General features: G+C 32.4%; 1 protein-coding gene across 1 annotated transcript in view; it reads left to right on the forward strand.

The window, feature by feature from the left end:
- LOC114325514 (myosin-VIIa) overlaps positions 1-21,893 on the forward strand; it is a 314,282-nt gene that overhangs the window by 97,479 nt on the left and 194,910 nt on the right. The window contains exon 3 of the mRNA XM_028273590.2: positions 17,930-18,190. Within this exon, the coding sequence (XP_028129391.1) occupies positions 17,930-18,190 (261 nt within the window). The remainder of the gene's footprint in view (positions 1-17,929; positions 18,191-21,893) is intronic.

Consider the following 21,893-nt stretch of genomic DNA (forward strand, 5'->3'; position numbering starts at 1 on the left):
ACACCCTTGGACCAAAATGGATGGTTGACATATGAATGGGTGAATCTTTTCCTGAACTTTAAGATGGGAGTTGGCCTAATTTTTAATTCAGTCAGATTTAGAAAATTGAAAATTTCGTGTATACATAGTGTCGCGTATAGGGGGTGTAGGTGTGCGCCACTGGCGAGAACTGCCGTTCTCTGGTAATTTTGGTGATTAGCATGTTAGATCACGTGAGTATAACCTACAACTTTTCTTAACCGTAGTCAAAATTTTAAAACCTTTGCACCATTTTATCAGGGTATATTCATTTTAGGTAAGCACTGATGATGATCGGTCAACCAATCGAAAACTAGTTCTGTGATGTAGCCCTTTTTAGGGATTTTAAATATATACCTTTTATAAAGGATTTTATTCGTTTTTTTTTTAATTAGTAAAAGGCCAATAAAGGACCAAACACATCAAAGGAAACCAAGAAGTTTCCCGAGTGAAGCTTGAAATGCTTCGGTAATATTTTTGTGATATGCATTCATCATCATTATCCCATACACTGCAACGCATAAGCAAAAATAAACACATATAAAGTCCAACATTTCAACTAAATGGCGATTCTTGGTTTATTTATTTATTTATTTAGCGTATGGATACATCACATTTTTTATGTATAAATAAAGAGGACAATGCATTACAAACAATAAATAATAATTAATTTTTACAAACAAAAATTTAATGGACAATATTCGATTGACCTTTTGGTCGCCACTAAGAAATCGTACTGATTACCATTTAGAGCAGGGCATTTAGCACAAAATAAATCGATTTTTAAATACAACACCTAGAAAATTGCAACTTTTTGTATCGTGTTCAGGATGACGTCTATTCTAGAAAAATTGTATTTTAAAGTGCTTAAAATGCATCCAAAAGTGCATAAACATGTCAAAATAAGTGTATTAAGTGCCAGATTTTGTTACTCGGGGCTTTTTGGGGACGGCGAAGACGCATACGCCATCAGAACAGACCACCGGAACATCTGGTGCCCAGGTTCACTGCTAAGGCACGCCATCTGAAGTTTCGAGGGTTTTCAGCACTAACTTGATGCAAACAGATCGGGGAGTTTTTGGAGTTGCTGAACAAGAATACGCCATCAAAACCGACCCGCGGTTCACCTGGTACCCAAAAACCCTCTAAACTCCAGAAGATAACATGTCTTAGCAGTGACCTTGGGTACCAGGTGGTCCTGGGGTCGGTTCTGAGGGCGTATTCATATTCAGCCTCCCCAAAAACTGCCTAGTAATCTATTTGCATGCATTCAAAGCCGAAAACTTTCGGAACTCCAGAAGATGACGTGCATCAGCAGTGACCGTGGGCGCCAGGTTCCCTGGAAGTTAGTTCTGATGGCGTATTTGTGTTCAGTTACCCCAGAAAACCCTCTTGTAATCAGTTTGCATCAATTTAGTGCCTAAATCCCTCGATACTCCGGAGGATGATGTGACCCTAGACACCAGGTGCTCCAGGTGTCGGTTCTGATGGCGCATTCGTTTTCAACAACCCCAAAAATCGCCCTAGTAATCTATTTGTATCAATTTAATGCCAAAAACTCCAGAAGATGAGGTGCCTTAGCAGTGAGACTGGGCACCAGGTGCTCCGGAAATCAGTTCTGTTGGCGTATTCGTGTTCAGCAACTCCAAAAATCTGTAAGTAATCTGTTTGCATCAATTTAGTGCCGATAACCTTCGACCCTCCAGATGACGTGCCTTAGCAGTGATCCTGGGCACCAGGTGTTTCGGGGGTCGGTTCTGATGGCGTAGTCGTGTTCAGCAACTTTTCATCCGAAAAGTGAGTCGGAGCACCTACCACAGTTTGTTCTGATTCTATTCAGTGTCGCCTAGATTTGTCTTGGTTGGTCGAAACCCTCTGGCTAGCTTGTAATACATGGCATATTCCGGATGTCAGGTGGTGCATTCCTCTTCTAATTTTCTTGCTACCGATCGGTTAGCTTAAAATTCCTTTCAATTATTTTTTTTGCAGAATCTAGAGGATTTTTTCTTGATGATATTCTTACTCATGTCTCTGTCGATGATACACCAACATGGGAGTGGAGCACAAAATTGGAAATGAATTTTTCTATACTTCCCGACAAGGGCATGTTCTCAGTGGGCATGTGAGGGGGCTATAAGGCTTAGTGTTGTGGCGTGGCCTTCCGTGTACCTAATATAATAGCATAGAGAACAACAAACGAATTGCGATTTGTCCAATTATTTCGGCTATGGGCCGAATTTGGTGTTTTTTATACAGGGTGTTTCATTAATAATTGTCCATGTAGTAACTGGAGAAACCTTAGCACAATATACTATCTGACAAACGAGTCCTGGCGGCTGACCTTGCCCGAAAATACACAGCGATAAATGCACAATACGACAAGGTCACGCGCCACGTCTCGTTTGTTCGATAGTACGAAGATTTAACCCAAAACACTTAAATAAAATGTGGTTTCTTACTGAGTTACAGGGTGTTTTATCTAAAAATTTAAAAATTATTTTTGCTCAGCATTTTAAAACTATTCGACGTATCCTTTTTATACTTGGCAGAAAGTTATTATAGGTACTGTACAAACTACTAAATTATATTAAACAAACGTTTGTGGCTATTACCAGAGGCGTACGACGGGGGAAAGTGAATGGTTGACCCTTTCCAAATTTTACGCCACTGGCGGAATTTCTATTTTAGTCAAATATTTGGATTCCCCAATACTTTCTATGAAAATAATGTACTCTTTAGTTGTAACGATAAAGTCATTAGTTTTCGAGATATTTGAAGTTGAAAATGCAACGGCACAGCTATTTTGGTTAATGTATTATATCCCTTCATTTTTAACTTCAAATATCTCGAAAACTAATGATTTTATCGGTACGAATAAAGAGTATGTTATTTACATAAAAAGTGTTGGAGAATCGAAAATTTTTACTAAAATAGTAATTCCGCCAGTGGCGTAGAACGTGGGAAGGGTAAACCATTCACTTTCCTCTGTCGTACGCCTCTGGTAGTAGCCAGAAAGGTTTATTTAACATATTTTAGTATGGTATACAGTACCTACACCTTCTGCCAAGTATGATAAGAATATGTCTAATACTAGACATGGTTGATTAGAATAGGTATAGGTAGAATGGAATAGGTATGGTTGATTTAGAATTTAAAAAATTTTTGTACCCAGTACTTAAAAAGTATTTCAAATATCCTTATCATACTTGTTAAAGAGTGTAGATACTGCACACCCTACTATTGGATGTTAAATAAACGTTTCTGGCTACTACCAGAGGCGTACAGGGAAAAATGAATGGTTGACCCTTTCCAAATTCGATACCACTGATGGAATTGCTATTTTAGCATAACTTTTACATTCTCGAATACTTTCTATGTAAATAATATACCCTTCATTCGTAACGAAAAAATCATTATTTTTCGAGATATTTGAAGTTAAAAATGAAGGGGTACAATACATTAACAAAAATAGTTTTGCCGTTGCATTTTCAACTTCAAATATCTCGAAAACTAATGACTTTATCGTTACGAATGAAGAGTACCTTATTTTCATAGAAAGTATTGGAGAATCCAAATATTGCACTAAAATAGCAATTCCGCCAGTGGTGTAGAATTTATAAAGGGTCAACCATTCACTTTACCCCGTCGTACGCCTCTAGTGATAGCCAGAAACATTTGTTTAACATAATTTAGTAGTTTGTACAGTACCTATACTTCCTGTCAAGTATGAAAAGGATACGTCGAATAGTTTAAAAATGCTGAGCAAAAATAGTTTTTAAATTTTTAGATAAAACACCCTGTAACTCAGTAAGGAACCACATTTTATTGAAGTGTTTTAGGTTAAATCTTCGTATTTTCTACTAATGTTTCTCCAGTTGCTATATGGACAATTATTAATGAAACACCCTGTATAGGTACCTAAACTAACTACACTTTTATTCTTCTTCTTCTTTTGGCATCATAACCCCGGATGGGTCCTTGCCTGTCTGACTATGTCCCTCCATTCGGATCTGTCTTGTGCCCTTCTTCTCCATTGTCTTATTTTCATGGTTTTCAGGCCGTCTTCCACTTCATCGAACCATCTCGTTCAGAACCTTCCTTTTTTCGCTTTCCTGCCAGCTTTCACTGTAATATTTTCTTTGTTTTTTTTTATTGTTTTGTCTCTGCACATGTCTCATCTATGACAGTCTTTGACTCTTCACAAATCGTACAATATCGTAACCTTCATTCAATTAACTTCGTTGTTTCTCCTGATTCTCCTGTGCCGTCTTCCTCTTGCATCGTGCCATATAGTTTTCTCAGTATTTTTCTCTCGAATGTACTGAGTTGGACTTCATCTCTTTTCGTCATTACCCAGATTTCACAACCAACGGGTCTAATCAATGTTCTGTAGATAGTCATTTTGGTTCTTTTGTCTAATAATTTCGATGTCATAAATCTTTTATTAGCGTAGTATGTACGATTCCCGCTGGAAATACGTGCATTAATTTCGCTACATTGTACTAAATAGTATAAAATCCGGTAGACTGGATAGATAGATAACCGTTTGACTCGAAAACGTTAGCGACTGAAATAGTAATTTACGTAACAAGTTCCGAAAGTGATATTTTACGAGACGAGTAGGAAGTGTCCAGGGCGAGCCGTAGGCGAGTCCTGGAATCCTGCGAGTCTCGTAAAATCACTTTTGGATCGTGTTACGTACAATATTTTTTCTGCAGCCGTTTTGTATGTTAAAAAGATAATATGGATAAACTTTACTTATGAACTTTTATTAAACACGATAAAGTTACTCTCGTGAATTCAACATTAGAAAAATCTACTTGTGAATATTAATAACACAATAAATATAACAATTATTTACTATTGTTAGGAATATTAACAAAAGTGGCAATATTGAATATTGTGTTAGACGTGTCAGTACTTTTACTATTTTTTGAGATATTAATTTGGTTGCGGCCATTTCCAATCTGTGAATTTTATTCTTAAAGAATTTTCTACGTATTCCTCTGCTACATTAGTTGATTTCCATCCTCCGTGTCTTTTCAAGTTGGTTATAGTACCACCACTATCAGGGAGTAAAGTGGCTGAGCTCCTTCGTAGACAATGCCCGGTGTATTCCTTGGGATGCGGTAATTTAAGAAATTCAGCAATAGTGCAGGCGATTTTTCCAAAAGTGTAAATACCAATAGGTTGTATAGTACACCTTCCATTTTTGTAATATTATACAAATAATCTACGATTTCCATTTCTCGGAATTGAAAAACGAAAAACTGAGCGAACACACACGAATCTTATTATGACAAGCGTTGTCATAATAAAATACAAAGTTGATGTTATTGTCAAAGCCGTTACCTAGCTGCCCAAAATCGTCCCGAACGTAAAAAAAGCGTCCCGAAAGTGAAAAAATTAGTCCCGAAAGTAGCTACTTTTGGTACGAGTTGTGTAAAATGGTACTTTCGATTTAATAAATCATACCGAAAGTTTTATTTTCGGGACGGCTGCAGAAAAATATAATGTAATACGATTTTGTTGAATGAAAATAATATTTAAATGTTATATAATACTCTGCTGAATATATTTAAAGTATATTATATCAAATACTAGCCAAGGTTAATTAGTTGCCATCACCAAACAGCTTTTTATTTAATTGTTGAAAGTCCAAGTTGCATAAAATATAATAGCAATAATTACCAATTCCATCGCTAAGAATACCGTGGTCAATTAATAATAGTCACTTGAATTAATGGTTTATTCTATTTCCACATTGAATTTATTGTCATTTACATCAATATTACCATATACATATTTTTTTAAATTTTGATCAATATATAGATACCTATACTTTTGGTAAAAAAGTTTGTAGACACTTCGAGGAAGATTATGTAAATACTGTAACGGCAATGAAGTAAGTTAATTTAGATTGACCTCAAATAACGGTTCCAACTCGGTAGGTATATTCTGGAGAGCTCCGCCGACGAACAGGCCGACGCAATGCACGACGTACGAGAAGCGGTCAGGCCGTGCGACGACTAGAGATGAGCGGATCAGTCTAGATTTTTCTAGAAATAACGCATTTATGTATATAAGGCGCGATATTGTTAGTTTAAGGCAATTAATAAGGTAATCTCGAACTGTGAACTTCTAAAAAAATAGATATAAAATATAAATTAGAACCGCTAATTTTATTTAAACACGATACAATACGTTGTATTTGAGTTTTATATAAAAACAGTTTACAAATTTGACATGTGTATAGATAATAATGAATGTATCGCTTGAATGGAGGTATGGTGTCTCCTTGAATCTCCATCAGATTCAAGTAGACACCATATCTCCAAAACTATTTACTGCTTCACTTGAAGATGTCATTAAACCACTAAATTGGGAAACCAAGGGACTCTCGATAAATGGAAAGTATTTAAACCACCTTAGATATTCAGATGACGTAGTACTAATAACCAACAGCTGGAAAGAACTTAAGACGATGATCAATGAGCTTCATACAGAATCCTTAAAATAGGACTGATAATGAATTTTAGTAAAACTAAGCTAATGCCGAATAAAGATGATCAACCGACGATAACCATCCAAGGAACAAAAGTGGAACATCTAGAAGAATATATATGTATCTGGGTCAGAATATCAAGGCAAACAAAGAAAACAAAACTACCGAAAATAAGCAGAAAGCAGACGAATAAGAAGGATAAGGATATCCTCCTATAGGCCTCATTCGAAAAACTCTTATACATTCAGAAAGATAAAAAGATACCACAAAACCTTCGAACCAAAGTGTTCGATTCTTGTATCCTTCCCGTTCTCACTTACGGACCTCAAATATTCACAAAAATTAACATGGACAAGATTCGAAAAACTCAGCGATGCATGGAACGACATATGCTTGGTATCTCACTCATAGATCGGCAAACAAACGAAGCAACCCGGAACAAAACAAAAGTAAGGGACGCCGTGGAACAAGCAGCTAAATTAAAATGGAAATGGGCTGGACACAACGAACGTCTCTACCCTATGCCGATGTGCGCTTTTATCTTGGGGGGTGGTTCCCACCCCTTCTCGGGGGTGAAAAATGTTTTGGTTAAAATAGCCACGGAAGAGGCTAGAGAACCTAATTTTAAGCAAAAACTGTTCTATAATTATTTTTATCTACTCTATGTCATATTATGTATAAGTTTTTAGTTTGTGAAAACTGTCATTATAGATAGCAGTGCGTAAAGGGTTTAAAGTGTGCGTGAAGTAACAATGTATGTTAAATGGGATTTACTTTTTCGCACACTTTCAATGGGTTTTTTGGCACACTTTCATATAATCAAATATCCTTAACTTTCGCGTTGTCATGGTAATGATAATATGAGCAATGATTTACAACAACATTTTTGACAGTTTTGTGGTTTGAAAGTAGATAGGATTTTTAATCTCAAATTTTTAATGTCAAAGTTCTAAAAATTGTAGAATAGAAATGAATTCCAGTGACGAAGAGTTACAGTTTTTTTATTTGTTTATCGTAGATAAAATATTGTATGAAACTGTGCGTGAAGTACTTTTTGCGAACTTACGCGATGTATATTACTCGCTCCGTTGTCGCTCGTGCTCTAAAAATCATCGCGTGCGTTCGCAAAAAGCATACTTCACGAACTGTTTCATAAATAACTATTTGAAAACTCAATACTTTTTGAGTTATTCGTGGTTGAAAATTGGCCATTTTCATTGAAAAATGACACCTTTTCGGACGGATTTTTGTGAACCTTAAAAACTATGCATCTAACAAAAATCTATATAAAATATTTCTGTAGGTTATAAAAAAAACAAAGAGATTCGTTCCTTCATAAATCTTCTAGTTAAAATACAAAGAGGGATATGGTAAGAAGAGTTTGTTTTTTGATGCATGCTCAAATTGGTTTATTCATCTTTAAATAACAGAGAAACTGTAGATTTTAGGTGTATAATGGTACTAATAACTTTTGTAATGCTTGAAAATACCTTTAAAATGAGCAATACTAATACATTCAAACTAAGCGAGATATTCTGCAAAGAAGTTGATGACTAATGTATTTTAAGAAGAAATGAGAAGTATATTTAACCCCTCATCCATCAAAATTTAAATACATCGTTTTCCTTCTACATTACTTTTTATTATAGTGTTATTTCTATGTTCAAAAAGTTAAACTGGATTAAAATGAATGGTTTTTGAGAAAAATAAGATCAAATTATGGAGCGCATTTTTAAATTTTCAGTAGTAATTGCACAAGACCTCTAAAATTATTGAATTTTTCCCGAGTGATACTTTGACAGTTTTAATTTCACGAGACGAAGGCGAGTGAAATTATGTCAAAGTGTCACGAGGTCAAAAACTCTATATTAATTTTAGAGATCGAGTGCAATTTGTTGCGATTATTTCATGAATAAAACTGTTCAAAACCAAAATTTTATTGTAATTTATTTATTTAAGTACAAAATAAGTACAATTAAACACACAGTTGTTAAAAATATTTGACTGTTGAGAGTCATCACTTTTATAATTTTTAAAACATTAATTGTCATTAATGTCACTGATTGTATTTTTTCGTAGCAACGAAGGGCATCTGACGTAATATACTTGACGACGGGAAATTATCAAAAATTATCAATTTAATTTAGATTTCTGTAGCTTTCTATTGGTCAGAATCTCCTATGAATGAAATAATCTTAAAAATCTTTTTTTCCTCCATGTAACTCGAAAAAGATAAGAGATACGAAAAAAAGATACCACTCAAAAATTAGGGCTTTTTCAGATAAAAATTTCCTTTTTATTTTTCATTACTGTATCCCTTCAATCATTCTCAATCATTTTCAATTTCAATCATTTTCAAGTTACATGGAGAAAAAGGAAGATTTTTAAGAAAATTTAAAAATGCTCTCTATAATTTGATCTTTTTTTTTTCAAAAACCATTCATTTTAAACCCGTCCAACTTTTTGAACATAGAAATAACACTATAATAAAAGGTATTGTGGAAGGAAAACGATGCATTTACATTTTGGTGGATGGGGGTTAAAATTACTTCTCATTTTTTCTTAAAACACATTAGTTATCAATTTTGTTTGCAGCATATCTCGCTTAGTTTTAACGTAATGGTCCTTTAATATAGCTCATTTTAAAGGTCTTGTCAAGCACTACAAAAGGTATTGGTAGCATTATACACGTACAATCGACCGTTTCTTTGTTATTTCAAGTTAAATACACCAATTTAAGAATGTACCAAAAAACAAACTATTTTCACCTACCATATCTCTTTTTGTGTTATAACTAGAAGATTTATGAAGGCAAGTGTCTCTTTGTTTTTTTATAACCTACGAAAATGTTTAATATAGTTTTTTTAGTTAGATGCATAGTTTATAAGGTATTTGCAAAAAAACCGTTCGAAAAGGTATTATGTTTCAATGAAAATGGCCAATTTTCAACCACGAATATCTCCAAAAAGTATTGAGTTTTCAAAAAAAAATTATAGAACAGTTTTTGCTTAGAATTAGGTTATCTGTCGAATTACGTGGTAATTTTAACCAAAAAAATTCCACCCCTAAGAAGAGGTGGGAACCACCCCCAAGATAAAAGCACACATCGGCATAGGGTAGACTTCAAATTAGGAGATAAGTAGAGGCTAGGCTCAAAATTTCATTAAAATCCATGCAGTAGGATAGAATTCAGAGGTAATATCCTATTCTTGGTCCCATTGACTGGCTTAGTAGAGGACGAAGGATATCCTAGCTTCATAACCTACGAAAATGGTTTAACTTCACCAATACCGGACTTTTTAGGGAAGTACTTAACCTACTCAACAAAGTGAAAATAGCCATGTTATAGTCCAACATCCCTAACGGATAGGTACCATAAGAAGAAGAAGAAGATGTACCTGGGATGAGTGAATTTTCGTTATTTATTTTCATATCGAGTAATACAGGGTGACTTTTATGACAAAGTCCGTTATATTTGTTAGTACAGAAGACATCAAACATTTTCAACGAAAACTTTTCGTTTATAAATTCGCATAATCTGTTCGTTCGTTCGTGCGTCGCCGCTCCTGCAATATTTCAAGGCCACCTAGCGATGGATTCCCATGTATTTTTGTCTTCTGAATCCAAATCTGAAAACGGCATTTCGCTATCTCTAACCATCTTCGAGATATTCGACCTCAAAGTCGTCATTGTGACGTCACAAGCCTTCTTTAAATCGTTATTTTCTTCCGACAGAGAAACGTCAACTCAACTTATTTTCGTTTGACGCAACTAAACGTCAACATAAAATTGAAATGTCAAATAAATAAATTTTATTTATTTATGTTAATGTAATGTTAATTTACAGTTCACTATTTTCAACGAAAACTTTGTTTCTTTTGAATTTATCTATTTTTTCAATAAAATAGTTTAAATATTAATTTTCTGGCAAATATTTATATAAATAAATATAAATAATATGGTATATCCGCTTCAACATCACATTCGGCTATAAATGCCTGTAGTCGTAATCATGACGGCCTGCCCGAGACGCTTGTTTTATTTGAGCTGTCTACTCAATGATATTTAATATGTAGTACATTATATTTATTATGTATTATTATATACAGGGTATCTACTTAAGAGGAAACAATAGCGATCAACAGCTAGCGAAAACGCGTTCGAAGATTGCGGCTGTAATTTTGAATATTTTTTCGAGATATTTTGCACACGTATTCGTAATATAATAAAGAATGGCGGTACAGAGTCCAATTTGAAAAATATGTTAATATGTGAAAATTACTGTGTAATTAAATACAATATTAAAAAAACGAGCCTGTACCGCCATTAAGAAGAACAAAAATATACAAGTATATTCAAATGGGAAATAAGCCACAATTTTACCTAAAAATGATTTTATTAACGTTTCGACGCCCAAGTCGGGTGTCGTTGTCAAAATACAAAATAATACTAAATAAACAAAAATGTTGTTGCTTAGTAAAAAATTCTTCTAATAATTTATTTAATCTGACTCATTTATATCTGCAATTCAGACACGTATTATACATTTTAAAGTAGACGACTTTAAAATGATATTGCTAATATTGATGAGTTGCGTTCCTGGGACGACTTTACTAAAAGATAGTTCATTCGATTACATGAAATCAATCCCAACTCAAGAATATCCGCCATAAAAAATCATAGCATGTGATCTGTTTTTAAAAAGACAACCAAATGCAACGGTGGCACTGAAATTCTCGCGTTAGAGATTCCATAGTAAATCACGAGGGAAAACCAGGAAAAACCTCGTGATACTATAATTAATATATAATAAGTGTATATATTAATATATAATACTATAATAAGTGTATAGAAAACCAACACACACCAACAGATATCTCAATTACAAATCAAATCATAACATCAACGTTAAAAAGGGAATCATTAAATCCTTATATGATACAGCCAAAATTACTTGTTCTAACGAAAATTCATTTTTAGAAGAAAAACAATTGTTAACATCTGTTTTATTAAAAAATGATTATCCCATATCGTTTATAAATAAGGAATTGTCAAGATTGGATCGAATGGAACAGAACAACTTAGAACGGGATCCTACAACATTCACAAGAAATAATACGAGGAAAATATCAATACCATATATAAAAGGACTATCCGAGAAACTTAAAACAATAGGAAATAAATTCAACATATCAACAACATTCAAAACAACAAACACATTGAGATCTATTCTATCTAAAACTAAACCTAACAGTGAACAAGAAAGAACAAAGAATTGTATTTATAAAATACCTTGTGAATGCGAACAATTTTATATAGGTGAAACGTCAAGACCATTAGACGTTAGAGTAAATGAACATCAGTCCTATATAAAAAATAGAGAATTTGATAGATCTCAAATATGTCAACACGCATGGGATAATGAACATAGAGTTCAGTGGAGAGATTCAAGTATAGTCCTAAAAGAAGCAGATAGTAAAAAGAGAAAAATCAAAGAAGCGGCTCTAATTATGCTAAATGAAACCAATTGTGTCGCAAATTCCTCGGTAGAATGCAGTAGGATGTGGTTACCCATATTAAAGGAGGAAGTCAATAGAAAGAAAATACCACAATTAGTAAATCAGTAACATATCGAGTCAGTACATATTTAGTATTTTAGTATTATTTAAAATTTAAAATATCAAGTCAGAATTTGGTATTATTTTTGAGAATAAACTAAATGTAAACCCAAATACTTACGATGTCGGGATAGTATCACGAGGTTTTTCCTGGTTTTCCCTCGTGATTTACTATGGAATCTCTAACGCGAGAATTTCAGTGCCACCTTTGCATTTGGTTGTCTTTTTAAAGACAGATCACATGCTATGATTTTTTATGGCGGATATTCTTGAGTTGGGATTGATTTCATGTAATCGAATGAACTATCTTTTAGTAAAGTCGTCCCAGGAACGCAACTCATCAATATTAGCAATATCATTTTAAAGTCGTCTACTTTAAAATGTATAATACGTGTCTGAATTGCCGATATAAATGAGTCAGATTAAATAAATTATTAGAAGAATTTTTTACTAAGCAACAACATTTTTGTTTATTTAGTATTATTTTGTATTTTGACAACGACACCCGACTTGGGCGTCGAAACGTTAATAAAATCATTTTTAGGTAAAATTGTGGCTTATTTCTTATTTGAATATACTTGATTATAAAAATGCCACAAGAAAATAGCTTCAGAACAACATCAAAAATATACACTTTCTTCAAATAAATTTTTTATCCGATGCCTAGATTTTGTGTCATTTTGGAACTACTAATGAAATAAAAAATTTTAGTAGTTCCAAAATGACACAAAATCTAGGCATCGGATAAAAAAGTTTATTTAAAGAAAGTGTATTTTTTGTTCTTCTTAATGGCGGTACAGGCTCGTTTTTTTAATATTTTATTTAATTACAGAGTAATTTCTACATATTAATATATTTTTCAAATTGGGCTCTGTATTTTCAAATTCTTTATTATATTACGAATACGTGTGCCAAATATCTCGAAAAAATATTCAAAATTACAGCCGCAATCTTGGAACGCGTTTTTGCTACCTGTTTATCGCTACTGTTTCCTCTTAAGTTGGACACATATTATGGGAAACTTTTTTATTTTTAATTTTACGAAAAAAGTTATTCTTCATAAAAAGTTCTGTAGGGTCTAACACCGAGTATTCAACCATCAGGTATCAAATCTATATTATAGGAGTTATGTCAAAAAATATGAAGTTCGATCAAGATTATAGTATCTTTATTTTTTACAATATTGAAAAGTGTTATTATAAAAATTTGTTTGGAGTTAAAAACTATGTTCTAATATATGCAATTACTTGTACATCCTTCTAATGAAAAAAAAATATTTGAAAATTTTTCTCAAATTACGGATACTAACATCATTTTCATTTATACTTAACTATTTTATTATTAATTTTACGAAGAAAAGTTATTCTTCATAAAAAGATCTGCATGGTCTAAAATCTAAGATGCATTCATCATATATCAAATTTTATCAATTTTATTCGAGGTATGTCAAAAAATATTAAGTTCGATCAAGGTTAATGTATCTTTATTTTTCACAATACATATTGAAAATTGTTATTATAAAAAGTTGTTTGGAATTAAAAACTATGTTCTAATATATGCAGTTACTTATACATCCGTCTAATGAAAAAAAAATTTGAAATTTTTTCTCACATTACGGATACCAATATCATTTTTATTTATAACTCTTTTATTATTAATTTTACGAAGAAAAGTTATTCTTCATAAAAAAATCTGCATGGTCTAAAATCTACGATGCAAGTAAGAAAATATGAATTTCACTCGAGAGTAAAGTATGTACCTTTATAGTTCACAATATTTAAATTAGGATATAATTGCATATTAAAACATAGCTTTTAATATTATACAACTTTTCATAATAAAATTTTTCCATATTATGAATTTAAATACGTGAATAAACAAAGTTTTCGTTATGATAATGCTCGCATTTTCAGCTTGTTTTTTATAAAAATAAGAAGTTGCTGTATACTAATACATATTTAGTAATATCTACTAACAAAATTACGCATTGTATACATTTTACTCTATTTATATGTTAAAATATGAAATTACACGGATATTAAACAAAACGGTAATGATAATTTAACAAAAATATTATTCATTATCATACCTAATAATATAATTAACCTAAATAATTAAATTTTGGCGATAAACGTACAACTCATTGCAAAATAAAAAGAAACTGAATAATTCATTGCCATTTTCCTATCGCAAGTTGAACGACATTTTATCAGTAACAATAATTTTTTTTTCTAAATTAATCCGTGGATCTTTATAGCCCGGGAGGTAGTGTCAAATTTAACGGGAGCATTTTAGCATGGCTGTTTTCTTTTTATTTAGTTATGTGTTTCAAAGCTTATTAACAAATGATGTGTCAGCTGGCCCAAAACCGGGGATTTTAGGCAAGAAAAGGTAAAATGTGAAACTTGATGGAGAACGCTACAACTTATATGTCAAATATTTATCTCCGTGACTTACGTGTATAATAGCCAAGAATGCCTAGCTACTGGCTTTCATCCAGACGACTCGGGTTTAATTCCTGGCCCTGAATTTTTTTTTGTTTTTAAAATTGACATTTTGATTTGAAAAATAATTATTTTTGATAATACCACGTTCTTATTATTTATACGACACAATATAAAAAAGTCTGTATGCTAAAAAGTCAAACTATGCATTTGATCATTAACTATTTAGTGGGAAATAAGCCACAATTAAATTGAAAAAATAATTTTATTAACGTTTCGAAGCCCAAATCGGGTTTCGTTGTCAAAATACAAAATACTATTAAAATAAACAAAAATGTTGTTGCTAAGTAAAAAAAATTCTTCTAATAATTTATTTAATCTGACTCATTTATATTGGCAATTCAGACGTATATTATACATTTTAAAGTAGAGAGATTCAACTATAGTCCTGAAAAAATCAGATATTAAAAAGAGAAAAATCAAAGAAGCGGCTCTAATTATGCTAAATGAAACCAGTTGTGTCGCAAATTCCTCGGTAGAATGCAGTAGGATGTGGTTACCCATACTGAAAGAGGAAGTCAATAGAAAGAAAATACCACGATTAGTAAGTCAATAACATATCGAGTTAGTACATATTTTATATTTTAGTATTACTTATTGTAGATCTATGTATTATTAATATTATTTATAATTTAAACATATTAAAGTCAGAATTTGGTATTAGTTTTTTGAAAGTAAATTAAATGTAAGACCAAATACTTATGATGTCGGGATAGTATCACGAGGTTTTTTCCTGGTTTTCCCTCGTGATTTACTATGGAATCTCTAACGCGAGAATTTTACTGTCATCGTTGCATTTGTTTGTCTTTTTAAAGACAGATCACATGCTATGATTTTTTTGTGACGGATATTCTTGAGTTGGGATTGATTTCATGTAATCGAATGAACTATCTTTTAGTAAAGTCGTCCCAGGAACGCAACTCATATATATTGGCGATATCATTTTAATTTCTTCTACTTTAAAATGTATAATATACGTCTGAATTGCCAATATAAATGAGTCAGATTAAATAAATTATTAGAAGAATTTTTTTTTACTTAGCAACAACATTTTTGCTTATTTTAATAGTATTTTGTATTTTGACAACGAAACCCGATTTGGGCTTCGAAACGTTAATAAAATTATTTTTTCAATTTAATTGTGGCTTATTTCCCACTAAATAGTTAATCATAAAAATGTCACAAGGAAATAGCTTCAGAACAGAAGCAGCATTTGATCATAATATGATAATATCATAATATTATTATGATTGACCTCCTTTATAAACAAAGTTGTTGTACATAATCCCCTTAAGCTTATACGGCCAATCTAAGTGAAAAATGGGGTTGCCCCCCCGACGTTTTTTTTATTTTTTTGGACCCTAATTTTTCATTTTTTTATCACCAACCCCTTATTAATCTAAATATTCCCTTGTTCTCTATAATATATAAAAATGAATGTTTGTCTGTATGCCCCTTATCGAATCGTAAACTATGCATTTGATCTTATGATTACCTCAAGCAAAGTTGTTGTAGGTACATGAACCCGGGAAAGTTTCTGAGTTAATACGATCAATCTAAGTAATCATTATTTACGCAGACACCACAAAAACAATATTGTTTATTAGAAAAAAGTATACGCAATATTTTTGAGTATTTTTTGGCATTTTGACCTTCTGGTAATTTTTAGGTATTTAACTTTTAAACATTATTTTTTAGTTCTAAGGCGGTACCAAGTTTGCCGGGTCAGCTAGTTACTAATAAAAAAATATTCTTGAACTATATATAGTTTGGCAAAGATTAAAAAGTATAAACCATTAATTTATGAATTTTAGATTATAAGAAAAAAGCGTCAGCTGAATATATTATATGATTAAATGCAAAGTTTACGATTCTATAAAAGACATACAGACTTTTTTATATTGTGTCGTGTAAATAATAAAAACGTGGTATTATCAAAAAATAATTATTTTTCAAATCAAAATGTCAATTTAAAAAAAAAAAAAAAGATTTTTAGGGCCAGGAATTGAACCCGAGTCGTCTGGGTGAAAGCGAGTAGCTAGGTATTCTTGGCTATCATACACGTAAGTCACGGAGATAAATATTTGACATGTAAGTTGTAGCGTTTTTCCATCAAGTTTCATATTTTACCTTTTCTTACCTAAAATCCCCGGTTTTGGACCAGCTGACACATCATTTGTTAATAAGCTAAACACCTAACTAAATAAAAAGAAAACAGCCATGCTAAAATGCTCCGGTTAAATTTGACACTACATCCCGGGCTATTATGAGATTTTGGTATTATTTTACTATTAGAGTGGAAGAAGCACAAATTTCTAGACAGAAAAATGAAATGTAACGAGTTATTAAATGGATAGTCGCAAAATTTGCTTGCAATGGTTTTTAAATGTATTTATTTTTTTCAAATCCTGAAAATACTAATTAGTGTTTTTTGTGTAAAATTTAAATGCAGAATGAAAGATTACATTATTACCGGTTGCCGAAAGTCCCTGAAAACCTCTATAATGTTTATTTGAATAAGGTACATATTGGTGAAAATAAAAGGAAAAATTTAGTGTGAATCGACACAGTTCAAATCGATATGGAAGAAAGGGAAGCCCTAAGCTACGGTATCAGCATCTCTTCTAGAATATTAGCTATGTTAATAAATGTGATGGTAATGTAAGTATGTAAGTAAGATGTTGATGGTTTGTTGAGCTTGACATCCATATTGGCATTTGTCGTTTTGCACCAAGGATGACGATGTATTTCAGGTAATTTTGGTTGGAATTACTTGATCCTGAATGGCAAGTAAGAAAGCGTCAGTATCTGGAAATATCTATCTTTCTATCTTCCATAATGGCAGTCAAGAGTTTGACGCTATATTGTTGATATATTCCTGGCTGACTTCATTAAGTCCTACCGCAAAGGTGGTAATGTTGACCGGAGAGCCAGAAAAAGTTAATTAACAAAATCACTTAGTTTCAAATTACTGGAAGGAGTAAGATAGAAAGATCAAATAAGAACTGGTGGACGATACTTAGACAAGAAATGTCTACATGTCTACAAAGGCAATTAATATTGGTATTAATCAAGATATAAACTTATGGAGTCATGTAATTATGAAATATTTGTCTGTATAAGAGAATGATGGATATAATGCTTATAATTCTTGCTTATTCGTATTTCTTTTCGCCAATTCTGTAGACTTATCTTTGGCTTCTTTACGTCTATGAACGTATACTATTCGTTAAAAAGTTCATTTCTATACTTAAAAGAACTAATATTTAGTTTTTATATTCCAGGGTGATTACATATGGATAGAACCAACGACTGGCTCGGAATTCGACGTGGCAATCGGGGCATGCGTGGTATCAGCTGAAGGAAGAAGAATCGCCGTTAGAGATGACGATGGTAACGAGCACTGGCTTTCCCCCGAGAGACGCATCAAAGCGATGCACGCCACTTCCATTCATGGCGTGGAAGACATGATTAGCTTGGGGGATCTCCACGAAGCCGGTATTCTCAGGAATCTTTTAATTAGATACAACGAAAATCTCATTTACGTAAGTAGACAATATATATATACCTACCTAGTCCGTCTAGAAAGTATCTGAAAAAAAGAAAGCTGAATTATAATTTTACGGTATTTATTTCTATCACTTGAAATAAAAAATTTCAACAAATAATTCATCTCATTTACTTATACAACCTCCATTTAAATCTAAACACTTAACTAAACGTCCAGGTACACCCGAAACTAGGTCAAGGCCATAATTTTCGGTAATGGTGTTCCAGGCCTGTAAAACTGACCGACTATCTATCGACCACTATCTCGTGGCGCTGCTCGTTCCACTTCAATCTTCATCAGTCCCCATATGTTTTCAATGGGGCTAAGATCTGGAATTGTTGCCAATTCGTGTTCTTGCATCCAAGCTTGAGTATAAGCAGAAGTATGGCATCTTGCATTGTCTTGCTGAAAACGCCACCCCTCTGGATATAAAACATGAGCCGTTTCAAAAAGAAAACCATTTAGGATGTCACAATATTTCGCACTATCAACAGTACCATTAACTATAAAGAGAGGTGTAGCACCACGCTGAGATATTGCTCCCCAAACCATTATTTTAGTGGGAAATTTGGAAATTTGAACGGTAACATTTTCTCTTGATAGGACTTTTAGATGATTTGCACCAAGTTGGAAACAACTTTCATCAGATATAAAGACATTATTAAAATTATCTTCTCGAAAACGTTGACAAAAATCTATTCTTCGTTGCCTTTGCAGAGGTGTCATCGTAGGGATTTTTTTGGATTCCTATGTAGCCTTGCTTTTTCAGTGACATGCGGACAGTTTCTGGGCACACTTTTATTCTTCGTTGATTTTCAAATCTGTTCGCTAATTTTCGAAACTCTAGGCGCGGATTTTGTCGTCCTAAAGCCACTAAAGCATTTAAATTGTTTCCGCGAATCTTACGCGGTCTACCCGAAACTGGTCTATGTCTCATATCTATGCCATTTTTTATCCTCTTTATTGTCTCATACACTGCACTTTTTTCTAGTTTAGTCAATTGCACTAATTTTTTAACGTTTCGGACACCCTTTCTATACAAATATTCCACCACTTTTCTTTTTTCTACTTGCGACATTATTTCACAAATCTTAAGTCTGTTTACAAACAACAATATTTGACAGATGGTGTTGTCATGCGATTTTGTCCATAACCTACTATCGGCACAACCTACTTGATGCAATACTTTTGTCTGAAAATCTTACAAAAAGGAAAAATCTATTAAAATTAGGAAATATAAAATTCCGGATACTTTCTAGACGGACTATACTTTAAGTATATAGTATAAGATGTTTTTATTATTTTGTCTCTTCACACACATTAAAAGTGGTAAATTCATGTTTTGAGTTGAGTGGTAACTATATAAACGTAGTTTTTTTGAGAAATCGCTAGAAATCATAATTTGACTATGCGTGGGTTCTCAAAAGTGGCCATAACTTTTTTCTTAAGCACTATAATATTGTGTATTAAAGAAATTCACTATTTCCTCGTTTTTTATTATAAATTATTGGGTTTAGAACAATTTTCAACATAAATAAAGTTTTGCAATTAAATCTTCTTCTTCTTCACGTGCCATATCAGAATTATACGACGTTATAGATCACCCTTGCGAAGGCTTCTTGATCTTCTGCAATATGGAATAATTGTTCTGCAGTTGATATCTGAGTCCATTCACGAATGTTTTTTAACCAAGAAACTTGTTTTCTTCCTACACATCTACGGCCCTCTATTTTGACTTTTGATCAGTTGTAATAGTTAATATCGATTTCTCCTCACTATATGTCCCAGATAAGACATTTTCCGGCGTTTGTCATTAGCAGTTTTCTATCTTTATTGACCCTCCTTAGTACCTACTTCTTGCTGTCCAAGGTATCTTCAGCATCCGTCTATGAATCCACATTTCAAAATAAAATTTTACATTAGATAAACGTGGTTGCAAATCGCAAAAAATATATTTTTTTATTGAAAAAATATAATGTGCTCACAGTTTATACCGATGCATGAGATGCATTTTCCTACATTTACTGTACAAAAACCATGGTTTAATTTGTACCCGTCTTTTTGTCTGACTGCATATAAATGTCAACAATTTCGAATAATACATTTACATTGTTCTTCAATTAATCCAAAATGTTGCAAATTTATATATTTACAAGGAAGAATTTCCTGTAGGTGGCTGTATAGTATACCATTAATTACAAGTAAAATTTAATAAAAGAAATTTGGTCCTGGTATATTAGTTTAAAAGGTATATTAGTATATAAAAGGTATATTAGTTTAAAAAGCCCCCATAGGGCTACAAACATAGAAACAAAACGTTTTCGTTCTGTAATTAGAGCATCATCAGTGTTACAAGAACATGGTGAGCCACCCAAAAATACAAAGGTTGAAACCTTTTAAAAATAGACTAAAAGTCTCATATAAATATAAACATCATAAAATCCAAAGGATGGATAAAATTCCTATGGATGTGGTTTTAGGGCAACATATGACTCCCACACGCGTTAAGTGGGTTAATTAATTAGGTCATTGTGTTATAAGAGGTGACAGGCAGTTTTGTTTCTATGTTTGTAGCCCAACAGGGGCTTTTTAAACTAATACACATTTTACCAGGACAAAAATTTTTTAATAAATTTTAAATATTAGGTTAATTCCGCATCGTTTGTGTAATCGATAATAGAAACCGCTGCCAGTCAGAATAAACTAAACTTGTTTTAAATTTTGCTTCACATTGTGAAAAAGTTGTACATTATTTAAAATGTTTGAAACTTACGACAAAAATGTGCAACCTCGTACAGACGCTGTCATAATTAAATGCAAATGTCACAGTAAAGATAGCAAAATATTAATTAGCAAAATTAATTATTTTGGTAAATAATATCAACCACTAGTTCACTATAATCCAGTATTCTAATAAAAAATATTCCGCACTAATATGCTATATAAATAAAAGATTAATAGAAATATATAGTTTTTTAATTAAATAATAAATAAATAAATTCATTAAATTTTACATATCTTCTGTCAAATTGAATTGCAAAACTTTTATTTCTCCTGAAAATTGTTCTAAAACCAATAGTTGTTGATATACATGAATACATCAACACCGTACAAAAGCACGAAAATATACTGAATATCTTGATAAAAAGTTAAGCCCACTTTTGAGAATTCACACATAGTGAAATTATGAATTCTAGTTGATACTTGGAAGCGATTTATGCAAAAACCTATGTGTAAACACTTCCTACCCAAATGAGGTTATTACCGTCTGGTCTATAGTTGGATTTAGTTTATACAGGATGACTGTCCCAAAAGTTGCGGGATGGTCGAATATTTCGCGAAATGGACATCGGATCGAAAAACTGAAAAATACGTTTTCAATATTTTTAAAAATCTATCAAATAGACACATTCCACCCCCTGGTGGTGGCAGGAGGGCTAACTGTAAAATCTTAAATACGAAGCATAATTTTGTATTGCAGATTTGGATTCTTTATGAAAAAATAAGTAACATTTATTCGAGAAATTTTTTAGAATTATTGTTGATAGATGACGCTAATAAATCGTATTTTTCCGATTATAGCTCCGTCTATCCATAATTCGAAAAAATGTCTCAAATAAAAGTTGCTTATTATTTCATAATAATAGGGGATAAAGTATGCTAAATTTGCAGTTACTCGAGCGCTATGGGGACCTATT

This window comes from Diabrotica virgifera, chromosome 4, assembly GCF_917563875.1.
Source record: "Diabrotica virgifera virgifera chromosome 4, PGI_DIABVI_V3a".
Lineage (NCBI taxonomy): Eukaryota > Metazoa > Arthropoda > Insecta > Coleoptera > Chrysomelidae > Diabrotica > Diabrotica virgifera.